Source organism: Solanum tuberosum, unplaced genomic scaffold (genome assembly GCF_000226075.1).
Source record: "Solanum tuberosum cultivar DM 1-3 516 R44 unplaced genomic scaffold, SolTub_3.0 scf00091, whole genome shotgun sequence".
Lineage (NCBI taxonomy): Eukaryota > Viridiplantae > Streptophyta > Magnoliopsida > Solanales > Solanaceae > Solanum > Solanum tuberosum.
Window position 1 is genome coordinate 225,915 of NW_006239016.1, and position 12,307 is coordinate 238,221.

General features: G+C 37.6%; 1 protein-coding gene across 3 annotated transcripts; it reads right to left on the reverse strand.

Moving 5' to 3' along the window:
* Nucleotides 1–562: 562 nt before the first annotated feature.
* LOC102592220 (uncharacterized) lies at nt 563–11,476 on the reverse strand. Of its 3 annotated transcripts, none has more exons than XM_006347143.2 (7): nt 10,556–11,476; nt 6,836–9,703; nt 5,851–5,904; nt 3,966–4,314; nt 3,252–3,349; nt 3,073–3,124; nt 563–1,092 (listed from the first exon to the last, which is right to left on the reverse strand). In XM_006347143.2, the coding sequence occupies exons 1-4, from the start codon at nt 11,090–11,092 to the stop codon at nt 4,060–4,062; spliced, it is 3,714 nt and encodes a 1,237-aa protein (XP_006347205.1). In that variant the 5' UTR covers nt 11,093–11,476; the 3' UTR covers nt 563–1,092; nt 3,073–3,124; nt 3,252–3,349; nt 3,966–4,059. The 3 variants fall into 3 exon arrangements, with proteins under 3 accessions (XP_006347205.1, XP_006347204.1, XP_015164196.1); XM_006347142.2 differs by having other exon boundaries at nt 3,073–3,152; XM_015308710.1 differs by having other exon boundaries at nt 3,194–3,349.
* Nucleotides 11,477–12,307: the final 831 nt, after the last annotated feature.

Sequence of the window (12,307 nt, forward strand, 5' to 3'; positions counted from 1 at the left end):
CATTCGGATCTGATTACACACACATCAACTAATTTCATGACTATCTAAAAGACATGTATTGGGTAATTCTGTCCACCAAGACAAGACAGTAAAAAAAAACAACTAATATTACAGCCTCTGCTAAATTAGATTTGAAATTTCATAATTCTTAATTCACTTCATTAATTACTTAATCATCACCTTGGATGTACATGTTAGGTTGAGTTGAGCCACACTTTTTGCTTCCCTTCTGAAAATGCAATTGCCAGACTTTTTATGAAATTATTTCCCAATTTTCTACAAACATATTGTATGTTTGAAGCTATTTTACATGTATACAAACATTACAGACTCCACATTCTGTGAAAACATCAAATAGGTGTTTTATTTGAACTCTCATTTCATTTGTCAAAACAAGTTGAAACCTCATGACACAAGACCATTAATTTATACTAAAAATTACTCGTCAAACAAGGTTTTCAAATGTTAAAGTTCAAAAAATTAGTCAAACTAGTACTCCAAATAACGAGTACATAACATTTATATGTTATGTACAATATCAATTTCAGTTGCACCATTTTCGTTGCGTAAGAAACAATATACACTCCATTTTCATAAAAGTCACGTAGATTACATGTAATAGGCTATAGCTATTACCAGCTATAAGTTTCCAACTCTCCCACAGGTTAACAAAAACCGCGTAAAAATTAAAATGTAGGTTCTGAATAAAAACCTCAAATTACGTAGCCTTACCATCCATCTAGATATTATATGGAAGCCATAACGCTGTAATCAACATCGTTTAATTAACTTGTAATGGAATTTAATCACCCTGCAAAATTAGAGCTCTACAAGCAGGTCATAATCCTAATATTTTCACCTCACGCCACTGTGTTTTTTCTTTCTTACAAGCGTTTGTAACCGCAGTACAGCTTCATGTATATATAGGTCTCTGATTGTTTAGAGATCCATTCTTAAAAGAATTCCCAAGAGCGGTTCTACATATGGTGAATTCTTCCCCTTTAGTTATTATAGTTGAACCCAAAGCAAAAGCCCGAGATAATCAGATGCCCAGTGTTGAATAGACATCGCGCAGTGATCCCGGTATTTCAACTGCAAAAGAAATTAAAAGGAGAAAATTACCTACTACAACTGGTTTTCCTTCTTATGACAGCGGATTTAACTCAAAAGCATGCATGGTAACGAATGAAAGCTTTTATATTGTCAAAGGGAAGTACAGAGACAAGACAACTACAGTATCACATTCCCCATAAAACTGAAAAAAGCAAGTCACAAGCGGCCCAATGATTAGCACCTTAGCTTAGTAGTTACAGTAGGCAGTAATATCAGTTACTAAGTAGATGGTTTAATGACTTCAAACTGCTTGCTTCACATTAGTGAAAAGTTACAGAGCCGCCAAATTAAAATTGCCTGTTATGCTCACTGGGGCTCTTTGATATGTTTGGTATTCAGCAATCTTGTACGAAGTTTTACCATAGCTAATCATTCAATGGAAGGAATAAACCAACCTAAACTCTCACAAGGACAGTAAAGTCAACAAATATATATTAATTCTTTTAAAATAAAAAGAAAGAATGTCGACTAAATTAAAATTTCTATCTGATGACATGAAAGAAGGATAACTATATGTTTAAGTTTTAGGTAACCATCCTATAGGAGTGAGTGACTAAGGCTCTTTAATTGTTACTTTATATTGTAGATTTCATGATAAGAATATAAGTTTATTTCAGTCTCTCAATGAGCTAGGACTCGGCTATGTAACATGATATTTGGTAGACCATAGAATATCTTACCCATTTGATATGGGTGCGTATATGCAAGGCAAAGTGAAGAGTTCATATAACTGACTTAAAGCAACCAACAAATGAAGAATTAGTGGTTTCCTAACCTAAGAATCTAAAACACACAAGTTTCGACTTAACTACCAAACCCACATTTTAAAAATTCATGCACACTCTAACCCAGCTCCCCTACTCCCTCACCTCCCGCCTGCCACACCTAGGGATTACTCTACCTTAAGGAAATATTCTCCTTTGAAGAACAAATATCTCTTGGCTATTGTTTACCTTTTTTAATCATATCAAAAATTAATTTTTCATGTTTATGAAAAAAAATGCTTATTTTATTCCCAATTGCATGCAGTATACTATTTCTTTTTTGTCTGATAAGTAATTTATAGTACAACACTATTACTTATTGAACCTAACTATATCTCAAGCCAAACTGGTGATTTGTTGTATACACACCATTTTGGAATAAACGTTGCCAGACCACTTGGTACTGCCATGCAGGCGTCTTCTTATCACCAGACTTCAGTCTAAATTCCAATCCCCTTAATCCCATGATTTATGGACTGAATAAAATATAGGGTTAATAGCACTTTTGGTCCCTCAATAATTAATAAATTCTAATTTTAGTGTTTGTGATATTTGACAAAGCACTTTTTTTTAATAATTGTGGTGTCCGGGCCAGCTTTCGCTTACCTTGACTAATTCCACGGGATACCTGTCACCTCCCACCAATAACAGATACCAGGCCTTTGTCCACTAAGGCTATGACAAATGGGAAGGATCACCTAGTGTTTTTGTCTCTTTGAGCCTGAGACCTCATGTTCTCAACCCACTTAGTAACCACTATGCCACACCCTTGGGTGCATATTTGACAAAGCACATTAAACCTTCAATTAATGTGCATTTTTTTATACGTTTGATTGTGATCACAATGTATGGAATAATTAATCGTTCCACCATTAAATCGTCCATGTGTTGCATTAGGTTTGTAATGTTATTCCATATTTGAAGGTAATATAGTTCTTAAAATAGTTTAAATATAACAAAGCTCCTATTTAAAAGAAACCAAAAGAACACATTTTAATTAATTGAAGGTTAAATGTGTTAAGTCATATATCACAAGGACCAAAATAAGAATTTATCAATAACCGAGGAATCAAAAATGTTATTATCCCTAAAAATTAAATGCAATATGATAACACTAAGCAGAATTGTAAAAACCCCTAAAATTCCATAATGCATTTGTTTGATACACATCTTTAAAGGATGAAAAAGTGCATACCAAAAAGTTCCAAAGCACCTCCCGCTAATGATGAACCAGCTTATCACCAGGTCTGCCAAGAGATAACATAATAAACCCACCTGAGCACAAAAAAGGCACAATTCGGTGTCATATGAATTACCTTCCACAGGCATTCCTGCCATGAGAAAGATTAAGAGTAATCAGCCACAGTGCCTCACCTAAGTGAAGGAAACTTTCTCCTCTCTTCCCATGTATTTGGGCAATTGCCTTCCCAGCTTTACAACGAATAAAACTTAGATGGTTATCCTGCAAGCATCTAACAACAAAAGGAAACAATAAAATACTAAGTTAAGACCTTTAAAGTTCAGACAATTTCATGTAGGTGGTGTCCCCAGAAACAAATGACCAGGTATTTGCCGTTAGCCATTACTCCCTTGAAAGCTCTTGAAGTTGCATCAATTTCAATCAATATTACTCAGCTAGGACTCAATACCAAACTAGTTACTGTCGACAATATGAATCCTCTATGTCCGTTCCGCTCTAGCCAGGCCCATTTCATCCACTAGTAAATGATTTGTATATAGTAATATTTTTTTACAGATCAAAGAAGATTTTACATTTATAACGATGACTACTATACTTAACCATCATATTTAATTTATTACGAATATCAAAATTAGATGAGTCCTTGGTCCTTAACACTATATAAAGTGTACAATTCAAAATGCAATAGAATACACCAACATGCATTTAACACACTTACGTCAATTATTAAACACCATTATTTAAGAAAGGTGAATCATAGTTCTTCCTTTTAAGTTTCTAAAAGCTGCAGCAAAAGATGCTTTTTCCGTCTTGCCCTTCTGTGACCGCAATCATGAAATCTCATCCTATAAAAAGCAAAACTGAAACATGCTTGATCAAATGCTTACCTGATGGCAGAGAACTGTCCAAGAATTGCTGCTCAAGATGCTTAGTAAAATTCAGTCAAGTCAGCACCATCTAGATTAGACCTCATCCATTGGACTATATGAAAAGCTCCTCATGAATGCTATCCTTGGATACAAACTGCAATGTTGTGCCTTTGGTTATCCAGGCAGTGAGTTCAGGCTGCTGTTCAAAAGGCATGAGAGGATGGAGGTTTCCATTTTCCAGCTGTACACCATAAATAAAAGGCAGTCTAAGTGACAGAAAACTCTCTGGGGGTAAAATTACTCGACATCCCAGACAAAACTGCAACTTCTTTTTACGGTCTGGCACAGATGGAGGGAGACATGACTCCTACAAAATCAAAATAGGAAAAATATAAGCAATTGAGAGAATAATTTGAAAGCTTATTTCCAAAGATGCACCAACAAGAAAACAACACAAATAACATCTAAAAAGATGCTTGAAGATATAACAAAGTACAAGTACTCAAGCATCCCACTGAATGGGGATCCAATGGGAGACTCCCTCCAAAAATGGCAACTACATTGAGAAAGGAGAAGCTAAAAACCTTTTCTGTCTTCTTGTAGTTTATATTGAGGTGAGTGCTGAAGATGTAATAAAGCAATAAAAATGCACTTTCTCTAACAGCTTAAGCTTTTAGATGAGGTGTCACACAATTCAACATAGTTCAATGTCAGCACTCACTTGGGCTCAAGTTTCACTGCCACCAATTATCAGAAAAAGAAAATCCATATGCTTGGCCCATGAAAAAGAATCAAGACAGCACACGAGGAGTGTTTTAAAGATATAATAATGTAATAAAGTGTGTTCTCTCTAAAAGTTTAGATTAGAGAAGAGGTGGCTACAAAAATTCAACAATAAGATCCAGATAGATCCTAACATTGTTGGTAAGCACCTCAACCACCTGCTTCATCTGTGAAATATTCAGGAAGTTCACTTCACTCTTTGGCAGCTAGATACGTCAGTAAAAGAAGAATGCCACTACGCAAGGATGTTACTGCTTACTACACTGAAATAGCAGTTATAGTAATAGCTTTGAGGGAATATGTTTTGAGATTGATAAAAGCAAAATGTGTTCTCACGTTTGAACTCGAAAACTCAACTTCAGGAACATGCTTGACCTTACACAAAGTAAACACGTTCTCCTGGAGTTCAACCATGAAAAAAAATAAAAATTCTGACACTCAAGTTTCCAATAGTCTCTCGGCACAACAACACATTACCAAAATAGGCTAGAAAGCAAAATAATGGTAGCAAAGTGGCAAGATAAACACAACCAATGAACAACAAGTAACAATAGAAACCGAAGTAAAAATACTACGCAAGTACCATATATACATATTAGGGAAAATCTTCTATGTAAATACATCAAAAGGCGCACCCAATGCCTCCAAAACCATTTAGAAAAAAAGGAGACAAATTACTATCGTGAATTATGATACATAGATTGTGAGTTTGTAACACCATTCTTCCAAGTTTTCCTCTAAGGAAACTTGAAGTTACAAATCATTACAACTTCTTACTATATAATACTATCGTGATCTTTTTTTATTTACTAAAATGGGGCACCTTATTTTTAGGGTATTTTTGCCATTTTAGGTGCTCTTACCCTGTTACCCAATATTCATTCTTATTCCCCTTTTATCCCACATAAATAATACATACATTAAAGAAATGATACCAAACAATTTATGAATATTGCACAGTTTTTTCTATGAAGAAGAACCAAAGGTTATACAAGTAGTGTAAAATCCCGAGATCATAAATGATCCCAAAGCGGCATCATAGAACTAGGTGGACAAAGATAAGTTGATTCAATGCAGAAAATGGTAATGAAAACCAAAAGTTCCAGTAAGTCACTCATACCTCAAACTGTATGACTGGGTTTGCTGCTAAAATGATAGGGAAGTGAGGTGTAACCTGCATGACAAAGAGCATACTCATTACAACTGGCAAAGAAAGTATATTTTATTTTTCGGGATTCACAAAGATTATGGATTACCTATCAAAGAAAACAAAGATTATAGATTATAGATTATAGATTATGTATATTTATTACCATCCACTTTTACCTTTATTTAATCTATAATCTCTTTTTTTTTTGTCTTCAAAAAAAAGATTATAGATTAAATAAAGGTAAAAGTGGATGGTAATAAATATACAACTTGAATGTCAGGTATACAAGTACCAACGGGACATGAAACATACAACAAATTTGCAGTTCAATTTTGAGAAGTGTAACCATCAAAATAATTTCTTTAACAATTTAACTTTCAGAAATATGGAAGGAAACCATACGAGTTGAGAAATATGCAGAAGAGGTACTAATTTCTACAATATGTTATTTGCAAGTAACCCACTTCTCCACTTACCCACAATTTCAATGACTAGCTAACATGTCACATTTCACTGTATTTCACTAGAAATAGGTCCTTTAAACAGAAAATATTAAACAGTATCCTACTATAAGTTGAATAGAGAAGACCAACAGATCTCTAATATCTTATATTTCCTTTAAATTTCCTCATACGCAGCCTTTGCCATGAATAGACTGCTGATATGTCCACGAAGTTGGTGAAAGTGAGCAAATGAATTTACAAAAACAGGGTAAGTGCAGATATCTTAAAACACATGTTTACATTATGAGTTGTCTCTTAATCCACTCATAATTGGTTTAGGCACTTAACAACATAAAACCATATCACATAAGCCTGTTCATTAGATTAGTAGAAACAGCGAATCAGATAAGTACTTAAAAATGACATCACATAAACAAAATACTTCTTTAGGAAGTCATAAAGATTCAGGGAAGTTGAGGAAAATAGCCAAATATCAGAAGTAAGACACCAACCAGAAAGATCCTCTGGAGCTGTGAAATGGTTCCTGCAAATCTCACATCGGTTTGGTCATTCTTACTCTTCGATTCCAAGCAATGGGGGCAGTTCATGTATATGGGCAAACTTCTATCTAACAAGGAGGTACCATAGCCAGATTCATTGAGATTTAGAGGTTGAAGACCAGTTTCAAGATCTTTTCCTGGTGCAGCATGTCCTGGATGCCTGGAAAACTGAGCTGGCCCTTCTATGTTTGAAATTCCGTCATCTGACCCCTCATTTGACTTTTCCAGATTCCTGAGCTTCCTAGAGGAAGTAGAAATCATCCCATTTGCCAGCCGGCGACCTTTGCCATGGCCACCATTCTTACCCCCTCGGGAGGGACCTACCCCCTTATGATCTATATTTTCCAAAGATGAAGGGACAGTGGATTCTACAGGCAATGCATAAGGAGAACCTAGTCTGTTGAGATGGTCTGCAGTTAATATAAAACGGTGCCCACGGGGGCACTCATGCTCAAATCCAATGTAAACTGTTGCATGTTTAGAAGACGTAACTGGTCTGGTCTTCTCAATTCTATTCATCTTCATTGAATCCAAATGTGTACCTATCTGGAAAATTTGATTACCTTTAGTGACATCATTAGAAACAATAGTGCTATCATTCTTAACTTCATGAATAGCAGGAATTAGAGCAACTTTTTCCGATACTTGTTCATCACTAATCCCATTAACCTTTTCTCTACCTCCTTCTCTCGCACTTTTTGGCTTAATAATTTTTTCTGAATTTGATATAATTTGTCTATTTGATTGTAGCGGAGGAAATCCTGAATTTGCAGCAGTTGAACCAGCTACCACCTCAGAAAAAGCTTTTCTCATATTAAAGTTGGAAACTCCTTTACCTAAATTATTTACTTTATCATCTGTTTTGATATTTCCTGCAGAAGACTTCTTTTGGATTTGATGTCCATTTTGCATACTCAAATCACCAGCCTTCTCTATGCCTGAATCTGTGTTAGGCTCATCCCTGGCATTGCTACTAAACCTATTTATATTTGCTTGCTCTGAATTGCTTGATAGTAGGTCATTCTCATATTTAGGCTTCTCGAGAAGGATAGTCCACCGTAGAAGAAACTTTTGGGTAGAACTGAAGCCACTCTGCATCAAACCTTTAGACGGCTGGTAGTATCTTGCATTCCCAACTCGGATTAAACTCCAAGATGGGGAATGAATGGGCCCACTTGTATCACTTCCTTGGGGTAACTGAACTGTGGGAAGAAGCTTGTCACAATCCATGGAACGGTTAAAAGTAACATTTGCTGTTTCAAAATCAAAAGGATCTGGTCGCAGGAGTCTTGAACGACCACATGCACATGCATGGAGGAAGACGTACCCACTGGAATGTATCTTAATCTCATCACTTGAACATAAACCACCAGTTTCTACATCATGCTTTTGGTGCATGCATGGTTTTCCTGTGAGGCTAACAGCATCACATAGTTGCCTGCCAGAAGTCCAGATGGATGTGCATTCCTCTTCCAGTTTCTGCAAGTAGAACTGCACAGCAGGTCCCTTGACCATTGAATTGAAAGCATGCAGAGCCCTCTCCAAATGGGCCTTATGCTGAGAAGTTGGGTAGCACGGAGGCAACTCATTTAAATATGTCTCCTTAGCTACTGGAAGGGCCTTTTGGCACCATAGAGTAGAAAACCTAGTATTTATCCCTCTACCGCTTGCCAAATTAGACATTGCAATTTCAAGTGGATCTGAAACTTTTGAAGCATTTCCTTCAAGAGGTGGTGAAACAGAATTTCTTTGTCTCCTCTTACTAATTTCAGTCTCATCTGCAATGGCATATTTTGCTGACAGGATTGCTTGCAGAATAAGCTGACTAGAAGATAACCATTTCTCCAAATGTGGAAGTTCAGGAGAAGTAAATGTCTTTCCAGAAGCAGCAGAAGCAGCTGCTGCTGCAGCAGCAACAGCAACCATGCCAACACCAGAAGCTGGACCACTATTAGTATTCGAAACCACACCCCCTCTTCCTCTTAATATGTCAGTCTGCCTGCAGATGAACTCCTTGATAGAAAGTAAGTCTTCTCTATTTGTGCTCTGGCTATGACTTTCAAATAGAAGAGAATCTGAGGTCGCTTTTCCATTCAGAACATCTTCCACAAGGCAAGTGGCAAATTCAAGGGATTCACCTCTCTTATTAGAGGTTACATCTAAAAGTGCAACAGCCTTTGATGCATCCAGGGAAAACAGCATTGCAGAATTTGACACACCCCCACTTCTTGAACCTGTATGACCAGTTTCAGAACCTGACAGTGTCCGGCATTTCTTAATGGAGAATCGAATCTGTGCCTCCAGAGAAGACTGCAATTTCTTCCTAAACCCACCTTCAGATTTACTCATAGGGCGTGCAAGCACAACCACAGAACCAGCAACTTTCGGAGCCACGCTTGGCCGAGCCGAGGCACCAACACTTGATGATTGATTCGCCGAGGAAATATCAGCTGGCTCCTCAACACTAGAACTAGGATAATCATCAGCAAAATCATCAAGAAAAACAAAAAGTGTAACCGGAGTACACTGCCCGGGTAATAAAGAGGTATATGAACCTAAACCTGACATCAGAGTAATTGCTGAATTATTTCGGTTGAAAATGCCATGGCTTTTGACAGGCGAAGGATTGTCAGATGATCTTCCTGATGCAGCTCTACGTGATGGAGATGCAAAAGGTGAGCCAGACACAGAGAGTGGCAGAGATTGTGACTTAACAAATGGAGTCATTGCTTGTTTAGCTGCTTGCAAGACGCGAAGTTTCTTCAGTATCTGGGTGTCAAAGCGTGGCCCTTCTTGGATAAATACTACAACATGGCAAACCTGCATAGCTAGGCATGGTTGAGTAGCATTCTACAATTAACAAGGGGAAGTATGAAATATGAAATGGAAAGCCTCCAAAAGAGAACTCTACATAGTACACTCCACCTCCCAAACCCATACCCAGGAGCCCAATGGTGGCCCTCCCAATTTGCTCCCTGACTAAAATCCTCAGCCTTATGGTTGGAGGTGAGGGTTTTTCCCTTCCTTGTCAAATAAGAATATGAAGAATTGGACACATTAGCAAAGAAGATATCATCTCAAATTGACCACTAAGCAACAATTTTTACATGCTCATTTTGATGCACGAGAAAGAAAAGATTCATGGAAATGATACAAAATTCTTCTACACACAGTTCTTCTATACAACTGCAAATTCAAAACCTTGCGCAGTTACAAGAAGCAACCTTTCCGGAGTAAAATAAGTGAGAGTCAGATAACTCATTTGGATTAACACTACAGGCAGCTGTGACTCAAACAACTACATCAATCCAACTCATCCACTTCTCAGTAAGCTTTATTGATCAAGTCTCTCTAGAGAAAATAAATTGTGCTTAAGCGCTTCATGCAAGGACAAACAGCCTCAGTCTTGTGCTTGTTGTTATCATTTTTTTATTTCCCAAATGAATGAAAATAGGTCCAAGTGAAGCGGAATAGATATTGATAATTCATTCAACGGACCTCAACTAATTTGAGGTTGAGGACCGACACCTTACCATCATGCCCAACCCAATGCGTGCCCATGTTTCTAATCCTGTTTTGTACTTTCAAATACTTTAGAAGCCTCATTAGTCTTTAATGTCCTCACAAATTTGTTAGAAATGTCAAGATAAAGTGAAGAAGAAGAAAACTTACAGAGAACATAAAGAGCATAGCTTGGAGATCGCCATATTCGTAGTCTTCCAACAGTGAATCAAATCCCATCTTAGACTCCAAATTGCCTTCCATCAGAGGGCATCGAGTTGAAGAGAATTGCAAAAACAAAATCCCCTTCTCCTCATCATGATGGTAGCTTATATTCCTAAACTCAAACCAGCTCTTCATATCGTCGGTTACAGCAAAATCCGTCTTTTCATCCGGTTCATTAACAAAAATTGGCTTATCTAAACCCCCGGAACCAAACACATTAGAATCAATAATCCGGTTCATCAGGTAAGCAACGTCATCGTGGCGTTTTCCAATGAAACCAACCACAACGACACCGCTTTGAGGGTTTAATGGAGAGGGGGAGGTGGCTGGTGCTTCCGATGAGGTTGATGGAAGTGGGTGGGGAGAAGGGGCCGGAGCTTGGGCGTGGCTAGGAAGTACTGGGGGAGTTTGAGAATGAGAAGGTGGAATTGGAGGTCGAATTAGGACTCGCATGGACTGAGGATTTGGTTTTGAGGAGTCCATGGAAACCGATAGCAGACAGAATCACCTGTGTACTTAGCCTATAAAATTAACAGTATCTCCATCAAACCTAAAATCGGCAACCAATGTCCTCTTGACTCTAAGCAGAAACAGCTCTATGCGTCAGTCGACGGCGGTCGGAGTTGGCGGCCGGCGGTGAGAATATTTGTTGATGATTTCCGTCAATTCGATGGCGTTGAAACGTCGAAGACGAGAAAGTACGACGGGCAGCGAGTCGGAGCTAAAATTATGGACTGGGCTAAGGCTAAGGATCATACTGGGCTACACAATTCAATAGTCCAAAAAAGAAAGCCCATATCTAAAAAGTTTCTGGCGGCCCGATAAAAAGTGTGTTCGAAATAGGGCTACTTACGTAAATATACAGTGGACCAAGGGAGAGAGGTGAATTGTATATGTATATAGGTTAGATAATTGTATATTATACATATTTATTTGTATATATGGCAAGCGAGATTGGGAGAGGGAAGAGAGGGGCGAGCGAGATTGGGAGAGGGAGGAGAGAGGCGAGCGAGAGAGGAAAGAGGGTGGGAGAGAGGTGAATTGTATATGTATATAGGTTAGATAATTGTATATTATACATATTTATTTGTATATATGGCAAGCGAGATTGGGAGAGGGAAGAGAGGGGCGAGCGAGATTGGGAGAGGGAGGAGAGAGGCGAGCGAGAGAGGGCAGAGAGTGGGAGAGAGGTGAGTTGTATATGTATATAGGTTAGATAATTGTATATTATACATATGCATTTGTATTTATGGAAAGCAAGATTGGGAAAGAGAGGAGAGAGGCGAGCGAGATTGGGAGAGGGAGGTGAGAGGCGAGCGAGAGAGGGCAGGGAGTGGGAGACAGGTGAATTATATATGTATATATGTTAGATAATTATATATTATACATATGTATTTGTATATTTTGGTGAATTATACATATACAAACGTGACTAATTATACAAACTCAAAGTCAGCCGCGTAATTAATGTTTAATGTTAGTCATGAGTGATAATTATAGCAAACTATAGCTATGATGAGTAATTAAGTAGTATAAGTTTGCTTAACCGCGTAATTTTCCTACCAAAAAATGACTTCTTGTATATATATGAGCTGCACTAAAGGCCCAAAAAAGAAGGAAAAAGAAACTTTGCTAAACAGTTGCACTAAAGGCCCAAAATAAAAACTAAAGACCCAAAAAGAAACTTAGAAAAGCAGT